General features: G+C 44.4%; 1 protein-coding gene across 1 annotated transcript in view; it reads left to right on the top strand.

The window, feature by feature from the left end:
• pam (peptidylglycine alpha-amidating monooxygenase) overlaps nt 1-19,461 on the top strand; it is a 255,985-nt gene that overhangs the window by 118,846 nt on the left and 117,678 nt on the right. The window contains exons 12-13 of the mRNA XM_085987745.1: nt 12,547-12,728; nt 17,732-17,803. Coding sequence (XP_085843871.1) covers nt 12,547-12,728; nt 17,732-17,803 — 254 coding nt within the window. The remainder of the gene's footprint in view (nt 1-12,546; nt 12,729-17,731; nt 17,804-19,461) is intronic.

Raw genomic sequence — 19,461 nt, 5'->3', positions numbered from 1 at the left:
TTTGATAAAATGCCACATAATAGGCTTGCCAGCAAAGTTGAAGCCCATGGAATAAAAGGGACAGTGGCAGCATGGATACAAAATTGGCTAAGTGACAGGAAACAGAGAGTAGTGGTGAACAGTTGTTTTTCGGACTGGAGGAAGGTGTACAGTGGTATTCCCCAGGGGTCGGTATTAGGACCACTTCTTTCCTTGATATATATTAATGACTTGGACTTGGGTATACAGGGCACAATTTCAAAATTTGCTGATGACACAAAACTTGGAAGTATAGTGAACAGTGAGGAGGATAGTGTTAGACTTCAAGAGGACATAGACAGGCTGGTGGAATGGGTGGACACGTGGCAGCTGAAATTTAACGCTGAAAAGTGCGAAGTAATACATTTTGGTAGGAAGAACGAGAGAGGCAATATAAACTAAAGGGTACAACCCTAAAGGGGGTGTATGAGCAGAGAGACCTGGGAGTATATGTGTACAAATCATTGAAGGTGGCAGGGCAGGTTGAGAAGGCAGTTAAAAAAGCAAATGGGATCCTGGGCTTCATAAATAGAGGCATGGGGCAGGATTTTCATTCGGGAGTCGGGTTGGAGGCGGGACTACAACTTTCGGGGTTGTAGTCCCGCCTCCATCGAGATGCGGCCAATCCACACGATTTTAACTTGATTGACTTTGTTGAGCCCGCCCAGTGGGCTCAGCAGGCCAATTAAGGGCCACCCGACAATAGGTGACGTCACAGACTGAAATTTCATCTGTCAAGAGGTTTTGACAGATGAAATATCAGCGTTTCACAGCTGTTTGAAGCTGTCAAACACTGACAGTCTTACTTCTAACCTGAGTCCTTCTGCACAGACTTAGTTAGAAATCTCACTGGCACAGAAAGCTGCAGGCTGTCACTTTTGACAGTTCGCAGCCATTCTGCTTTCTGTGCTGGTGAGATGAGGGACTCCCGAGACCTAAAGGAAGGAAGGCTGAAAAGGTAAGAAAAGGTATGTAAAACTTCTTTAATCACTTTAGACACACCAAACACACTTACCTTTGCACTCATGCACCCATCACTCACCTGAACACTGACATCTCGACCCCTCCAAGTTCTTCAACCCGACGGCCCGACTCCTTTAACTTGGTATGGTTTGGAGCCATCGGGAATCCCACACTTCAACCTTAAAAATAGGGATTAGGCTAAAAACTGCCTGTTAACTACCTGTTAACAGGCAGTTAATTGCCACTAATCCCTTCCCGCCTTGGGTAGGTGGGTCCCAGTGCGGGGCGGGTACTCGCCTCCTTTGAAACTGGCATGGAGGCGGGTATGGGGTCGGGTCCCCTGATTTTGGTATTTTAACCCCCCACACGCCTCCAATCCCGACTCCATGGCCCAATGAAAATCCTGCCCATGGAGTACAAAAGCAAGGAAGTTATGATGAACCTTTATAAAACACTGGTTCGGCCTCAACTGGAGTATTGTGTCCAATTCTGGGCACCGCACTTTAGGAAGGATGTGAAGGCCTTAGAGAGGGTGCAGAAAAGATTTACAAGAATGGTTCCAGCGATGAGTGACTTCAGTTACATGGATTGACTGGAGAAGCTGGGGTTGTTCTCCTTAGAGCAGAGAAGGTAGAGAGGAGATTTGATAGAGGTGTTCAAAATCATGAGGGGTCTCGACAGAGCAGATAGAGAGAAACTGTTCCCATTGGCAAAAGGGTCGAGAACCAGAGGATACAGATTTAAGGTGATTGGTAGAACAACCAAAGGCGATATGAGGAAAAACTTTTTTACGCAGTGAATGGTTAGGAGCTGGAATGCACTGCCTGAAAAGATGGTGGAGGCAGATTCAGTTGTGGCTTTCAAAAGGGAATTGGATAAGTACCTGAAGGAAAAAATTTGTAGGGCTACGGGGAAAGGGTGGGGGAGTGGGACTAGCTAAAGTGTTCTTGCAGAGAGCTGGCACGAGCTCAACGGGCCGAATGGCCTCCTGTGTTGTAACCATTCTAGGATTCTATTGTTATGTACAACTTCAGTAACCACAGTTACTTGATCATTTATGCAAATTAGCATTGAATTTCACATGGGGGAGAGTTTGTGCGCAGAGGGGGCCTCCAGAGACAGCGTTATTCAACTCAGTCAATGCGGGTGGGGTGTGATTAAAACCTAGAGGGAGGAATAAAATCTTCAAAAATATCAATTTTAAAAGTTTAAAAGTAAGTTAAAAGCTCACTAACCTAAAAGGAAAAATCATTTGGGGAAAAAAAGCAAGTTGGCAGCTGAATTGACACTCTGACGGCTCAGTAAACTACTCCAGAGCCACCTACAATTGTACAATCAACTTGACAAGTTTACATAGGTGTTCCCATTATAAATGTGGCCATAGGTATTTATAATGGAATAGGTTGACCAAAAATTTATAACAAAAATGTGACAACAGAAAGGAAATGCATACAGACACAAGAGATTTCACAGCTGAGTCCCGAGAGAGACTTGCTGCAGGCTACGTTTCCTGTGCTGCTGCAAGGGCAGCCTGCATCATTCCTTCCACATATGTAGGTGTCTGAGGGGCTGGCAAGAGGACATGCATGTAATACAATCCTGAGACAGTATCATTATGGGAGTGCATACCTGCCATGCCACTGGTGCAGAACACTGACTTTGCATGGCTAATAACCTGTGGGGAAAGCAGGCTGAATGCTGCCAATGAAATTGTTGAAACTCAGAGATCCTTCTCTGTATCCAAGTCTCGGCTTTCTCCAATCTGCCCCCTAGGCTTCAATGGCAGCAGTAGGTGCCTTCATTGCAGAAACCAGGACTGCTATTAGAGCCTCTGTATTGGGAGTTTCCACTGATAATTGGTCTGGAGCTGCCAAGTGCTGCAGAGTGGGTTGCAGTGCTGTGCTCACATCCGCCATGGTGCCGCTGAAGTGAGTAGACTGCAATTGACCCCACCTGCTGCACATTCTTGCAGTGTCTCCAGTAGATGCATATCCTTCTTTTAAAAGCTGGATAGAAAGCCTTTGTAAGTCTTCTGACCCTCCGGCCTATAAGCTCTGTCTCATCTCCTATCCCAAGCTCCCCTAGCCCATATGTATTATGTGCAACACCCCGTGCATCTTTCTCTGCCTCACTAACTAAAGGCACTGAAGTATGTGCTTCTGGGCTGGTGCTTGGAAGGGGGAGCGTGATTGTCAACGTGTGTGAAGTGGTGCTGACAGGACCTGAAGCAGAGGGGCGAGGTTTTTCTTCCTATTCCTCTGCTCATTGCTGTGGCACATCTAGAAGAAGAGAGGAAAGCATAGGTATCTGAAGAGCACAGTTACCATTGTGCTTTCAGTACAAAGGGTAACATGAGGGTGTCATCATGTATTTTGATGACAAATTGTATGTGCTGCAGAAGAGTAAGAGGGAAGGGCAGATGAATGTTATGACCAATCTGCAGCTGATACTTCCCTGAATTCCACTCCTGTTCCTGCTTGCTTACCTGGAGCTTCAATGTGGGGTTACAGGCCTAAGATTGGGAAGGGGTTTCACCATCTGTGACTGAATTCTGCCATTGGCTATGAGTTGCTTTCTCTTTTAAGAAGAAAGTAGACATGTAAATACCCTCTGGCTACCACAAAATGTAGGCCCTCCCAGCTGTCAACAGGAAAACCAAGTCAAATGGGACATTCAGCTCGGTTAACTTAACAGATTGTGGTTATTTGAGCCCAAATCAATTTTTACCTTGGGACATTTGACACATCTGATGTGTGGCACTAGGGATCCAACTTGTATGCAAAACTTTATTATGTAGATGGGTGTATTGAAAGATTTACCCACTATTTTCTTAAGTTTAATTGTACTCTAATTATTCTTAGCAATTAATGACCAGTGCTGGTCGTACACAAACAACTGTATTCTGATCATGAACAAATATCTGTAGTAGTTAAATATTTGATTGATTGCCACAGTGCTAATTTTTAGTTATGAATCTGTAACTCTGCTGTCTGTATCCTAACTGGCACCAAGTCCCGTTCACACATCACCCTTGTGCTAGCTGACCTACATTGGCTCCTGGTCCAGCACCGCCTCTATTTTAAAGTTCTGATCTTGTTTTCAAATCCCTCCATGGCCTCACCCCTCCTTATCGCTGTAACTTCCTCCAGCCCTACAATCCTCTGAGAACTCTGCGCTCCTCCAATTCTGGCCTCTTGCGTATCCCTGATTTTCATCACTCCACCATTGGTGGCTGTGCCTTCAGCTGCCTAGGCCCTAAACTCCGGAATTCCCTCCTGAAACCCCTCTCTTTCTCTACCTTTCCCTCCTTTGCAACGCTCCTTAAAAGCAAGCTTTTGGACATCCGTCCTAATATCTCCTTATGTGGCTTGGTGTCAAATTTTTTATGATGACACTCCTGTTAAATGCCTTGTGACGTTTTACTACATTAAAGGCGCTATATAAATGCGAGTTGCTGTTGGCTCACAATGCCCATTCAAAATTTCTGCAAAAATAAATATCAATATATATGACATTTTTGTTTGATGTACTATAATGGAAAACAACTTTCTTGCCTGGGATAAAAACAGAAAATGCTTGAAGCACTCCAGCATCTGTGGAGAGAGAAACAGAGTAAATATTTCGGGTCGATGACCTTTCATCCGACTGGAAGAAGTTAGACATTTAACAGTTTATAAGCAAGTACAGAGTGAGGGAAAAAGTGTGGGGTGGGGGAGAGGAACGAACAAAAGGGAAAGTCTGTGGTACTGTAATATGGAGGGCAGGAATGATTAAAAGGGGATCATGGTGCAAGGCCACCAATATTTACTAGTGAAGAAAGAGGTTAGGAGAAATTGATTTATGTCGATTTTTTTTTTGAGTCAGGAAAGGTTTGCTGCAGGGGAGTGTCTTAGGTGAGTCACAACTTCCTTCAGCTGAATATCAGGGAGACCAAACATCATTTTCAGTACCTGTCATAAACTCTGCTCCCTTACCACTGACGCATTAGACAATGCGCTACCCTGTTTGACCCCAAGCTGAGCTTCTGACCCCATATCCTCTCCATCACAAAGACCACCTACTTCCACCTCCGTAACAGTGTTACGTGGCGAGAGGTGGAAGTGGCACTGAGTGACCCTCTCGCTCCCAGGACCATACATGGGCATTAGCACATTGTTTGCAGTGTGAGATTAATAGAAGTGCAAGCAACCCTTCATTGAACACTGCATTGTGGTTCAGGGGTTCACTACTTCGGTATCTTACAATATGTACTGCCATCTACCCCAAAATAATTACGTGCATGCAGAACCTTAAAACCCTTGCCTTTACTTTAACAGGCTGATACCACCAGATCTATAATTTCAGCTATTAGATGTCACCTAGGAGACATTCCTCAAATGCTGGCGAAAATCTAATTCAATCTTTTTACAGGAAAAGCTTGTGCACAATGTCTATGAAAAGCAGGTGACGGGGTGGGGAGGGGGCACTTGCCAAATATTACAGCGCACACCTGACAAGGAGCAGGCCAGAGATGGCCTGGCCGAGGGATTTGAGGAGATAGGTGGGACAGGTTAGTGTGAGCATTCCTAGATTGTCATGTGTGACATGGCAGCCAACCAGAAGCTTTCATACCCTTCTCTGTCTCCCTAATCTCAAGTGGGATAGTACTCGCATTCTTAGCTATTACCTTGATTTCCTTTGGAACTATCACAGCAACAAGGGTCAGAGGACAATGAAGAGGATGAAGTGGAGGAAGATGATGTGGAGCAAAATGGCAGAAATACCTTCCTCATCGACTATGAGGATGACGATAACAATGAGATGATGATGAGGAAGAGGATGAGGAAGATCAAGCCACATAGGAGTCCCTGGAGCTAGATTGGGCCACATGTCCCTTTGTCCCAACCAATGTTCCCTTTATGCTGTGTGCCGTGCAGTGCTCTGCAGCTCCCACGCAGCTGGTGAGACAGCTTTTAAATAGGAAAAACCGTGCATGCATGGTATTGTGAATTGGCCGTGCAGCCCCTTAAAGGGGTCGCCCACCCAAAAAAAATTAGAGAACATTGGTCCCAACCCCCTTGATGTTACATCCTGCATCACTTGCTTTATCCTACACACGAGTTCAGATACTTCCACCCAGGAGGGAAAATTAAATCAGTGTGAGGATTCACAGAACACAAGGGGAAGAGTGCGTGTTAACCTTCCCAGCAGAGGATGAGGCGAAGGCGTTCCATGTTTACTCACCTGAAAAGAAAGATCTTTGTGGAGCGATACACTTATGTGGAAGCTCTAAGCTCAGTCTCTGCAGATGTGTGGCAACTGTCAAGTGTTACAGTGAAGTCAAGGGCCCTCATTTACGGTAACATCAAGGAAGCTTTTTCCTCATTGCAGACAGCAATGGAGCATGTGGCAGCTGCAATGAAATCTGCAACAGTCCCCCGCCACAGAAGGAGCCAGGGACCAGTTAGTGACTCTGCAATTAATGATTTAAAAAACTCAGACTCCAAATTTGATCCAATCATAAATAATTATGATTTATTTGTATATCTGTTTTTATTTTAAACATGGACAGGGGTATGGAGAAATCATGTAGGGAACTGGTCTTTATTCTAATGCAGGTTCTGTCTGTTCCCCCAGACATAAAGTTATAAAAGGGTGCATTTATGTGCCACAAAGGAACCTATAATAATCATGGGTATAATGTGACCACCACAACCATGTTTTCAATATTTAAAAATTGACTCAAAAAATGCAACTATTGTGACTGTACGGCATTCCTTTAAACCTACATCAGTCAAACAATAGCCGAAAGGAACTTATTAATGAGATTTAAATCAGTTATTAAAGATGAATATAATAGAAGTTTTTTTAATGTAAATGAAAAGGCAATGAAAGACGCGTGGTTAAACTAAAGAATTTCACAGCAGAATTCTAGGTGTCAGAACAATTTGCTGTTGAATTTAATTACTGTTTTCATTCTGAGGAGTTCAATAGCTTTTTATCATTTAACAGATGGGCTCAGTACATTTTTTTTCTTTACATCATTTATGCACTGATGTTCATTGAAGGAGCTCCGACCTTTGGAGAATGATTTTCATTTAATTTATGGTTCTTCATTGTGTGCCAAGATTAATTAGCAATTGCAACACTGCAGCAGATACCCATTATGCGGAGGTGGACTGTTTACTTCTTGGAAAAATACGTCAATGGTGACTTTCGTTCTGGTGTCATGCGGCATTTACTTATTCACCCTGGCAACAATAATGACATGCTGCCTACCTTGAGCAAACAGAAGAGAAAATAACAAAACAGTTCTGCCAAAGGGAACAAGCCTCTTCATTTCCTACGCTTGACAGCTGTTCAGAATCCTCCAGGTTCACACTGTCTGGATCTGAGCTTAGGCGAACTGCTAGAGGAATGTGCTGAGGCACATCCTGTGACACCTACTTATGCAAGCTCCGACAGTAACAGGAGCACTATTAAAATACCAGACAGACAATGATTTTTTAACAAGTAAATATGTCATGACAGGTTTAACGCAAGAAACAAAAGAAAAATACTACGGATGCTGAAAACCTAAATAAAAACAGAAAATGCTGGAAACACTTAGCAGGTCAGGCAGCATCTGTGGGGAGAGAAACAGAGTGAAGCCACTTGTCTTCTGAAGCACCTACAACCCCACTACACCCCTCTCCTATCAACTCCCCTCCCCACACCTCCCCCCCCCCCCCGCCACACAAAAAAAATCTGTGCTTCTAGTGTGTCTCTTGTTAAGTGCAACACCCGACAGTTCAGGGAGAAGTGTTCTGCTGTATATGTATCCGTCAGATCCCTTGTAGTCTATTGAGGAAAAGAAACCGTAATGGCCCAGATTTTGTTGTAGCAGGGCATCTAACAATATCTGCCATAAATAACAACAGAAAACCCTGGAAAAACTCAGCAGGCCAGACAGCATCCATGGAGAGAGAAACAGAGTTAACATTTCAGGTCGAAGGCCTTTTGTCAGAACTGGAAAAAAGCAGGAAATGGAATAGATTTTAAAGCAAGTTTAGGGGCTGGGAAAAGGGGGAGGGGATGAAAGAACAAAAGGGAAGGTCAGTGATAGGATAGAAAGCAGGAGAGATTGAGAGACATTAAGAGATATTTAAGGCAAGAGGAGGTGGTAATGGGACAGGTTAAGGAACAAAGGATGGCTCTAACTGAAGTGTGAATTGCGCTGGCAGAATGAAGGACAGCTGCCATGTGAGAGGGAAGGAAAAAAGGCCAAACAAAAGTGTGGATTAAAAAAAAAAGTTCATAAGGGGGACCCCGAGCTCCCGGTGACCTGTCACTTTAATTCACCGCTCCATTCCCACTCAGACCTCACTGTACTCGGCCTGTTGCATTGTTCCACGGAAGCTCAGCGTAAGCTCGAGGAACAGCACCTCATCTTTCGATTAGGCACTCTACAGCCCTCTGGACTCAACATAGAGTTCAACAATTTCAGATCATAACCTTGGCCCCTATCTCTCTCACTTTTTTAGCCACACTTTTGTTTGGCCTTTTTTTCTTCCCTCCCACATGGCAGCTGTCCTTCATTCTGCCAGCGCAATTCACACTTCAGTTAGAGCCATCCTTTGTTCCTTAACCTGTCCCATTACCACCTCCTCTTGCCTTGAATATCGCTCAATGTCTCTTAATCTCTCCTGCTTTCTATCCTATCACAGACCTTCCCTTTTGTTCTTTCATCCCCTCCCCCTTTTCCCAGCCCCTAAACTTGCTTTAAAATCTGTTCCATTTCCTACTTTTTTTCCGGTTCTGACAGAAGGTCTTCGACCTGAAACGTTAACTCTGTTTCTCTCTCCACAGATGCTGCCTGGCCTGCTGAGTTTTTCCAGCGTTTTCTGTTGTTATTTCGGATTTCCAGCGTCTGCAGTATTTTGCTAACGATATCTGCCATTAGTTAGACTTGCCCTTGCATGTTTGCATTTTAAACTTTTGGCGTGGCAAGTTGCGGAAAGTGCGAGCTGATAACGTCACAGCAAGGGAAATGGCATCTGGAACCTGAGTGAACAGGGAAACCAACTGCGTGTTTCAACGAATCAGACTGAACGATTGAGAAATAAACAGGAAGGACAGAGAAGCGAGTGTAAATTAGAGTGGGTGAATTCAATATCAAATCAGGTACAGAAAGAGAAATAAAGAGAGGGGCCTAAAGATTGGATTAAGACAGGGAGGAAAAAGACAGAAAGGAAAAGTGTAAAAAAAAAAAAAATTGACATTTTAAAAATCTCCAACATTAATTAATACTTTAAGGAATGAAACTCCACACTTGTGATAAGTTAATTTTCAGTGCCAGAGCAGTTGATTAGCAGTAATGAATACTTATCACCTCGTTAAAGGGGTAATTGTGCTTGAAACAACAAGACTGGTGAGTTTAATTTGTATCTATTGGGCAAATACAGCAACTTCATGACATTCAAAGCATGTCAATGGTGAGGCAGACCGCAAACTGCCATTTTTGCGAAGCTAACGGCAGAGTGGCACAACTCGGACAGCAACCTTTGGATATTGGCATTTAACCATGCATCTGCTCCTCGCCTGAAGTTGCTGTACCAATTACACTTCAATAACGGCGAGCACATTAGCCTCACTTATTTTGACAGCAAAATCTGGCCCATTACAATGGTGCTCCTTAGCTTAAATGAAACTGCTATATAATCATTATTGTTTCACTTACACTGTGGACCCTGGGTATGAAGAGGCATTTTGACTTGCTCATCTACCGTTTATTTTTTTCTGTACTGGGAAAAGGGAGCAACCGAAATACTGTAAAACTGATATCGTTAATGAGGGTTTCCTGGATTTTTGTAGATGCAGAACAAAATGGTTTGTAGCTGCTACAGTATATATTTCTCTTCTGTCCTCTGCATCCACATAATTCTTGTCAGTCATAAGAACTAGATGTACCAACTCTCACCATTCCTGTGGATTCTATCAGTGAAGTTTCTTTGTAGACACAGGCATGCTTAAGAAGCTTGATGTTGAACTCAAAGCTAGTTTTCCTTCGCTTGTCAGCTAAAACTGAAAAACACGTTATGTAGAAGTGCAAGTGTCATTCAGATTGAAATTCAGATCCTGTATCCAAGTTTGTAATCCGCACAATGTTGCCTTGGAAACTAATTATCATTTTATTAATAGTATAACTCAGTCAAATGTATTTTGCATTAACTTTTGAATTAAATCTTCAAAGGGATCATACAGGTGTAATTGTAAAATGATATAGACACTTGAATTATTGTGTGTTTTCATGAAAAATAGTAACTTTTGAGGTAAACAATTATGTATGTCATCTTGCATTAAAATGTTTCCTTAGCTCTGAAAATGGAAGTTTTTATTCACCAGAAAGATTACTTAGAATTACCTTTCCTAATCTTGATGAGATCTAATTTTTGTTATGGCATGTTTTATACTGCGGTTTTGTAATGAAACTACAACAGTTCTAAGAACAAAAAAACCCCTCATAATTTCTAATGAGGTGCGATTTCATAGAATCATAGAATGGTTACAGCACAGAAGGAGGCCATTCAGCCCATCGAGCCCTTGCTAGCTCTCTGCAAGAGCACTTCAGCTAATCCCACTCCCTTGCCCTTTCCCCATAGCCCTGCAAATTTTTTTCCTTCCAGTACTTATCCAATTCCCTTTTGAAAGCCACGATTGAGTCTGCCTCCACCACCCTTTCAGGCAGTGCATTCCATATCCTAACCACTCGCTGTGTAAAAAAGTTTTTCCTCATGTCGCCTTTGGTTCTTCTGCCAAATCACCTTAAATTGGAACAGTTTCGCTCTACTCTGTCGAGACCCCTCATGATTTTGAATACCTCCATCAAATCTCCTCTCAACCTTCTCTGCTCTAAGGAGAATAACCCCAACTTCTCTAGTCTATCCACGTAACTGAAGTCCCTCATCCCTGGAATCATTCTCGTGAATCTTTTCTGCAACCCCTCTTAAGGTCTTCACGTCCTTCCTAAAGTGTGAATCCCAGAATTGGAAACAATACTCCAGTTGAGGCCGAACCAGTGTTTTATAAAGGTTCATCATAACTTCCTTGCTTTTGTACTCTATGCCTCTATTTATGAAGCCCAGTATCCCGTATGTTTTTTTAAATGCTTTCTCAACCTGCCCTGCCACCTTTAACGATTTGTGCACATATACCCCCAGGTCTCTCTCTTCATGCAGCCCCTTTAGAATTGTACCCTTTAGTTTATATTGCTTCTCCTCGTTCTTCCTACCAAAATGTATCACTTTGCACTTTTCCGTGTTAAATTTCATTTGCCACATGTCCGCCATTTCACCAACCTGTCTGTCTTCTTGAAGTCTATTACTATCCTCCTCACTGTTCACTATACTTCCAAGTTTTGTGTCATCTGCAAATTTTGAAATTGTACCCTGTACTCCCAAGTCCAAGTCATTAATATATAACAAGAAAAGCATCTGGGGAACACCACCTTCCTCCAGTCCGAAAAAAAACGTTCACCACTACTCTGTTTCCTGTCACTTAGCCAATTTCGTATCCATGCTGCCACTGTCCCTTTTATTCCAGGGGCTTCAGCTTTGCTGGCAAGCCTATTATGTGGCACTTTATCAAACACCTTTTGGAAATCCATATACACCGCGTCAACCGCATTGCCCTCATCAACCCTCTCTGTTACCTCATCAAAAAACTCGATTAAGTTAGTTAAACACGATTTGCCTTTAACAAATCCATGCTGGCTTTCCTTAATTAATCCACACTTGTCCAAGTGACTATTAATTTTTGTCCCTGATTATCGTTTCGAAAAGCATCCCCACTACCGAGGTTAAACTGACTGGCCTGTAGTTTCTGGTTTTCTCCTTGCACCCTTTTATGAACAAGGGTGTAACATTTGCAATTCTCCAGTCATCTGGCACCATCCCCGTATCTAAGGAGGATTGGAAGATTATGGCCAGTACCTCCGTGATTTCCTCCTTAACTTCCCTCAGCGTCCTAGGATGCATCCCATCGGTCCTGGTGACTTATCAACTTTAAATACAGACAGCCTTTCTAGTACCTCATCTTTATATATTAGCAGGTTTACACAGCACCTCTAATAATATTTATTTATTTTGCTGTTATGAGGAATAAGCTGGCCTCTATTCACTGTTTTCCCACAGCTTTCTTGAGTTAGTAAAGTTAGTGGAGCTATTTCTATTTATATATGTAATATAAGCTTTCCTCTCTATCATGCACCATTTCCTATGTCAAGAGGATGAGCAAGGCATCATTATTGGACCTCTGCCAATCTAGCTTTGAGCCATTGAAGGTGGCCAGCAGTGGCTCTTCTGACTTCACCTCTCTTCCAGTGGAAAGCACCTGGCCTCTGTCCTGTGTCGTCTCCTTGATGGCACGAGTGAGATGGAGAATTGGTTTTGGTGAATCCTCCTCTTAACATAGCACATTGGAACATCAATAGAAATTATACTAATAATTTGTAAGAAAAAGTTTGTATTTTGGATGCTGTGTTATAAAACATATATGGGAAACCTGTTTGAATGTATTAAGCATGCAATGATTTTGCTTTGCTTACAGAGGAACATCCAAAGATGAGATGTGCAACTTATATATCATGTATTACATGGAAGCTAAGCATGCCAAGCCATACATGTACTGCATGCAAGAAGGTAGTCCTGAATTGTTTAAACATATTCCTCCAGAGGCAAATATTCCAATTCCTGTCAGCCCAGATATGGCTATGCATGGACATCATACAGGTGATTAGATTTTATTAAATGTCAGAGTAACATTCATTTCTAAGCTGCGACATAGATAATTTATGTTATAGAAACATTGCAGTTGGATTTTTCATCAAAATTCTTTGGTAACATTCTGGGGATCAGAGGGATGAATGAAATGCATACAGAAAACTTCTACTTTAGAGAGTGAATGATTCTGGCATTAGTGGTTTATTAATTATGTGTCCCTTAATCACTCAAGGGTGCCTCTCCGACAGGCTTGAATGATTTTGATTTCAGTCCTGTTGGAAAATGCTGCTGCTGGGCCACCATTGTACATCTACAGATAAGCTTCAATCTACCTTACTTATTTGTGACATTTATACATGTCAATTGTCCGCATTGAAAACTGCTAGACTGAATTAATAGGGGTGAAAGTGGAGAGTGCCAGTTGGAGGAGAAAAGGTGTCTCTCAAAGTAAGAAGTTGGATGCGGTACTGTATCTCCGTGTATTGGATCCAGAGGAGTAGAATGCCTTTCTGAACTGGGGTGCTTGGAGGGTTGGATGTGGGAGAAGGACTGTTAAGAAAACTTTGGGCATCGATGGTCTAGATTAAAAAATCTATTAATTGTGCTATATAAGAATGCTTAAAATGAACCAGAGTGGATAATTTCACCCCCCACACCCATAAATTCACTACCAATTTTATGCCATCAACATTTGGATTTCCCCTTCAAGCTTTCGTGTACTTATGTTTTATTTTTCCTTCAATACAAGTATAGGAATATTGGTTATAACTACAGCTTAAATTACAAACCATATGTAACCACATTTTCTCATGTTGGAGCTGTTCTTGAATTGTCAGCTTTTTTGAATCTGTTGATCTAGTTTTTGCACCGGGTACCATTGAATTGGCTGCCACTATTAGATCGGGATATGTGGGTAGTATTTAGCAGCAACCCAACTTCCCTCCTATCTACTTGCAAGGATGAAATTCTCAGAGTTGTCTGAAAATAGCTACTTCTAAAGTTTATTTTGATGCTGAGATTTTTCACAATTAAGGAGGAAGCTATAGCTTTCAAAAATAGAATGTGCTATATCTTGCTATCCTGATATCATGAAATAAGCATTGCAGCCAGCTATTATCCTGAACATACTATCGGTGCTTTATCAGGTAGTGACCATTTTTAATTTACAGTTTTTGAGAAGTTTAATCGACATAGATCCAGAAATAAAAAACCCTCCCTCCTGCCGCACTTCAAAAATGAAGTATAAAGTATCAAGAATAAACAATCTCCTTTCCTGATTTGTTGGAACTTCCTTACAGCTCATTCGGATAGCTAGAATGTACCCCAGTGAGATATTCCCGAGTTTGTTTTAGCCCACTCTGTTCATTGGTCCTTTTGCTAATTTCAGTTATTTTTAAATGTTTTAATATTTTTGTTTAGACCATATTTATAGCAGTAGTGCTCACACTAAGGGAACGGTAGCAAAGTGGTTATGTTACTGGACTAATGATCCAGAGACGTGAGTTCAAATCCACGGCAGCTGGGAAATTTAAATTCTGGAAAAAAAAAGCTAGTATCAGTAATGGTGACCATGTAACTATCGGATTATCTTAAAAACACATCTGGTTCACTAATGTCCTTTAGGGAAGGAAATCTACCATCCTTATCTGGCCTGGCCTATATGTGACTCCAGACCCACAGCAATGTGGTTGATTCTTAACTGCCCTCTGAAATGGCCTAGCAAGCCACTCAGTTGTAAAAGAACTGCTACGAAAAACAAAAAGAATAAACACGGATGGACCACCCAGCATCGACCTCGGCACCGGCTACGGACATGACAAAGGCACACCCAGCCCAGTCAACCCTGCAAAGTCCTCCTCACCAACATCTGGGGACTTGTGCCAAAATTGGGAGAGCTGTCCCACAGACTAGTCAAGCAACAGCCTGACACAGTCGTACTCACAGAATCATACCTTTCAGCCAATGTCCCAAACTCCTCCATCCCTGGGTATGGACAGACCCAACGGGTGGCGGCACAGTGGTATACAGTCGCAAAAGAGTGCCCTTGGGAGTCCTCGACATTGACTCCGGACCCCATGAAGTCTCATGGCTTCAGGTCAAGCATGGGCAAGGAAACCTCCTGCTGACTACCACCTACCACCCTCCCTCAGCTGATGAATCAGTACTCCTCCATGTTGAACACCACTTGGAAGAAGCACTAAGAGTAGCAAGGGCACAGAATGTACTCTGGGTGGGGAACAGTGGCTCGGTCGCACCACTACTGACCGAGCTGGCAGAGTCCTGAAGGGCATAGCTACCAGTCTGGGCCTGTGATGGGTGGTGAGAGAACCAACACGAGGGAAAAACCTACTTGACCTCGTCCTCACCAATCTAACTGTCACAGATGCACCTGTCCATGGAAGCATTGGCAGCGGTGACCACCGCTCAGTCATTGTGGAGTCGAAGTCCCATCTTCACACTGAGGACACCGTCCATTGTGTTGTGTGGCACTACCACTGTGCTAAATGGGATAGATGCAGAAAAGATCTAGCAGCTCAAAACTGGGCATCCAAGAGGCGCTGTGGGCCATCAGCAGCAGCAGAATTGTATTCCACCACAATCTGTAACCTCATGGCCCGGCATATCCCTCACTCTACCATTACCATCAAGCCAGGTAACCAACCCTGGTTCAATAAGGAGTGTAGAAGAGCATGCCAGGAGCAGCACCAGGTGTACCTAAAAATGCGGTGCCAACCTGGGGAAGCTGCAACACAGGACTATATGCATGCTAAAAAGCGGAAGAAGCATGCTATAGACATGGCTAAACGATCCCACAATCAACAGATCATATCAAAGCTCTGCAGTCATGCCACATCCAGTCGTGAATGGTGATGGACCCTTAAACAACTAATAGGAGGAGGAGGCTCCATGAATATCCCCATCCTTAATGATGGTGGAGCACAGCACGTGAGTGCAAAAGACAAAGCTGAAGCGTTTTCGACCATCTTCAGCCAGAATTGCCGAGTGGAGGATCCATATCAGCCTCCTCTTGAGGTCCCCACCACAACAGAAGCCAATTTGATTCATGCCACGTGATATCAAGAAACAGCTGAGCGCACTGGATACAGCTAAGGCTGTGGGCCCCAACAACATCCCGGCTGTCATTCTGAAGACTTGTGCTCCAGAACTAGCCGCGCCTCTAGCCAAGCTGTTCCAGTACAGCTATAACACTGGCATCTATCCGAAAAACTGCCCAGGTATGTCCTGTCGACAAAAAGCAGGACAAATCCAATCTGGCCAATTACTGCCCCATCAGTCTACTCTCAATCATCAGCAAAATGATGGAAGGTATCGTCGACAGTGCTATCAAGCGGCACTTACTCACCAATAACCTGCTCATTGATGCCCAATTTGGGTTCTGCCAGGACCACTCGGCTCCAGACTTCATTACATCCTTGGTCCAAACATGGACAAAGAGCTGAATTCCAGAGGTGAGGTGAGAGTGACTGCCCTTGACATCAAGGCAGCATTTGACCGAGTGTGGCAGCAAGGAGCCCTAGTAAAACTGAAGTCAGTGGGAATCGGGGCGAAAACTCTCCACTGGCTGGAGTCCTACCTAGCACAAAGGAAGATGTGATGTGAAGATGCCGGTGTTGGACTGGGGTGGACAAATGTGAGAAGTCACACAACACCAGGTTACAGTCCAACAGCTTTATTTGAAATCACAAGCTTTCGGAGCGCTGCTCCGAAAACTTAACTGGACCAGCCACACACATGCTGTGGCAACCAGAGCAGGTCAGAGGCTGGGTATTCTGCGGCGAGTGTCTCACCTCCTGACTCCCCAGCGCCTTTCCACCATCTACAAGACTTCACCCAACGAAGGAGCAGCGCTCCGAAAGCTTGTGATTTCAAATAAAGCTGTTGGACTATAACCTGGTGTTGTGTGACTTCTCACAAAGGAAGATGCTTGTGGTGGTTGGAGATCAATCATCACAGCTGCAGAAGTTCCTCCGGGCAGTGTCCTAGGCCCAACCACCTTCCCTCAATCATAAGGTCAGGAGTAGGATGTTCGCTGATGATTGCACAGTGTTCAGTTCCAGTCGCAACTCCTCAAATAATGAAGCAATCCATGCCCGCATGCAACAAGATCCAGACAATATTCAGGTTTGGGCTGATAAGTGGCAAGTAACATTCACGCCACACAAATGCTAGGCAATGACCATCTCCAACAAAAGAGAGTCTAACCACCTCCCCTTGCTATTCAGTGGAATTACCATCATTGAATCCCCCACAATTAATATCCTGGGAGTCACCATTGACCAAAAACTTAACTGGACCAGCCACATAAATGCTGTGGCAACCAGAGCAGGTCAGAGGCTGGGTATTCTGCGGCGAGTGTCTCACCTCCTGACTCCCCAGTGCCTTTCCACCATCTACAAGACACAAGTAAGGAGTGTGATGGAGTACTCTCCACTTGCCTGTGCAGCTCCAACAACACTTGAAGCTCGACATCATCCATGACAAAGCAGCCCGCTTGATTGGCACCCCACCACCACCTTAAACATTCACTCCCTCCACCACCGACGTACTGTGGCTGCAGTGTGTACCATCTACAAGATGCACTGCAGCAACTCGCCAAGGCTTCTTCGGCAGCACCTCTCAAACCCGCGCCCTCTACCACATAGAAGGGCAGCAGGTGCATGGGAACGCAACCACCTTCAAGTTACCCTCCCAGTCACACACCTTCCTGACTTGGAAGTATATCGCCGATCCTTCATCGTCGCTGGGTCAAAATCCTGGAACACCCACCCTAACAGCACCTGCATCACACGGACTGCAGCGGTTCAAGAAGGCAGCTCACCACCACCTTCTCGAGGGCAACTAGGGATGGGCAATAAATGCTGGCCTTGCCACATCCCATGAACGAATATTAAAAAAAACATATACATGGGAGCTTTGGGATTTGTTGGCGTGTGTTTATAAAAACAAACTGCAATCCTTTTAAAATATGTTTCTCATTATGTAACCACTAGGTAAAGAGCAGCCAGATGAAAATGTTATACTCCAGCAACCTAAAAGAGAGGAAGAGGTGGTTCTGGATCAGGGTATGTACAACCACGTACTTTGATAATAATTATTAAAAGGTAATTTTTCTCTTGGTCTGTAAATCATCAACATTGTATATGGAATCATGACGGAACAAAAAAAATGTACTGTATGTTTAAATTTATTGGGCCGGATGTCCTACAAAATCAATGTCAAATCAGGAATAGAAAGTGAAATAAAGAGCGGGAAAGAAAGATGGAATTGAGAGAGAAAGATGAAAGAGACAAAGAAAAAGGCCTAGAAATTCACTAGCCTTAGCGCCGCTTTTGAGGCGCTAGAGGGACTAGCGCCAGAGTTATGGCCAGTTGAAAAATTCCCTGGGGCCCTAAAGCGGCGTTGCACCGGTAGCGCTGCGCCGGCACCGATGATGTCATCGGTGTGCGCAGCGTCCCGGTTGCCATGCCGACGGGCCCCAGCGCCGAAATTCAGTTGCGGCCGCCTCGCCCGTGGCAGCCGCAACTAAGACTCTGGCAACAGAGTCCAACATGTGTTTGCGCCGGCGCATTAAAGGCCCCGTGGCGGCCGGCCGCTTTCCCGCCGGCCGCCTGCCCGCAGCTCCCTCCCCGGACTTCTCCCCCCCCCCCCCCCCCCCCCCGGAACAGATGCAAGCCCGGCACTTGTCCGAGGTGCCGGGCTCATTTTTAAACAGATTTGCGCGGGCCGCGGCCGGGTGCAGGCAGCTCCTCCTTAACGGAAGGAGGAGGCCTGCACTTCCCCAGCCTGCCGCACCGCATCGGGTGCCGCAGCGCCGGAATTGCGGCGCTAAACGGCAGTTAGCGCCCTTTTCCAGGCGCTAAGACCCTTCAGTAGCGCCGGCAGCCATTTGGGCGCGGCGCTACTGAATTTTTGGCGCGCGCAGGGGAACTTAGCGCCGGCACTAACTTCCGGCGCTAAAGCCCTGGCTAAGCCAAAACCCAATTTCTAGGCCAAAGTTTTAAAAAAATTATTTACATTTTTTTTTAGTTGTCCAACAATAATGAAAATCTGAAGGAATAAGACTCCACACTTGTAAAAGTTAATTTTCAGTGCCAGAGAGGTTGTTTGGCAGTAATTAAGAATTATCACACCGTTAAAAGCATGCTTACACTGGAATGGATAAGACCTCTTTTTTTGGCGAGTTTAGTTCATATCCTTCATATAAGTACAGTAACTTCATGCCGTTCCATGTATTTGAATGCTGAGTCAGGCAGCGAGATACCGTTTTCGGGAAGCTTTTGGAGGAGCAGGGCATCTCGGACAGCAACTTTCGTATTTCTGCGTTTAACTGCGCATGTGCGGTCGCCGGGAGTTGCTGTCCGATGTCCAGGTAAATAATGGTGAGCGCTGTTAGTTTTACCATTTTGGGCTAAAAATTCCAAGGTTTAGTGCCGGCTCGATTGGTAGGAAAAATGGCGGCTGCCGCACTTTTGCCCACTGCTGGCGGTACCCGCGGTGGCAGCCATTTTCAGCAGGTTGGCAGCACTGCCATTGCCTGCGCTCGCCAAAAATATTGTAATGAATCAGAGAGTGACGTCAATCGGTGTGCATGTTGGATATCGCCACTCCTATTGCTGCCCTCTCTAAAGCATGCCCGTGCGTGCAGCCACTAAAAGCACTTCAGCAGCGTTAATGGCCATGAGGAGTCTAGCAGGACTTGGCAGATTGTATACAAAGATGG

The sequence above is a fragment of the Somniosus microcephalus genome, chromosome 1, assembly GCF_052327205.1.
Source record: "Somniosus microcephalus isolate GS21.2 chromosome 1, FLI_Smic_1.0, whole genome shotgun sequence".
Taxonomy (NCBI): Eukaryota; Metazoa; Chordata; class Chondrichthyes; order Squaliformes; family Somniosidae; genus Somniosus; species Somniosus microcephalus.
The sequence above is the reverse complement of the archived record's forward strand: the minus strand, read 5'-3'. Positions and strand labels throughout refer to the sequence as shown.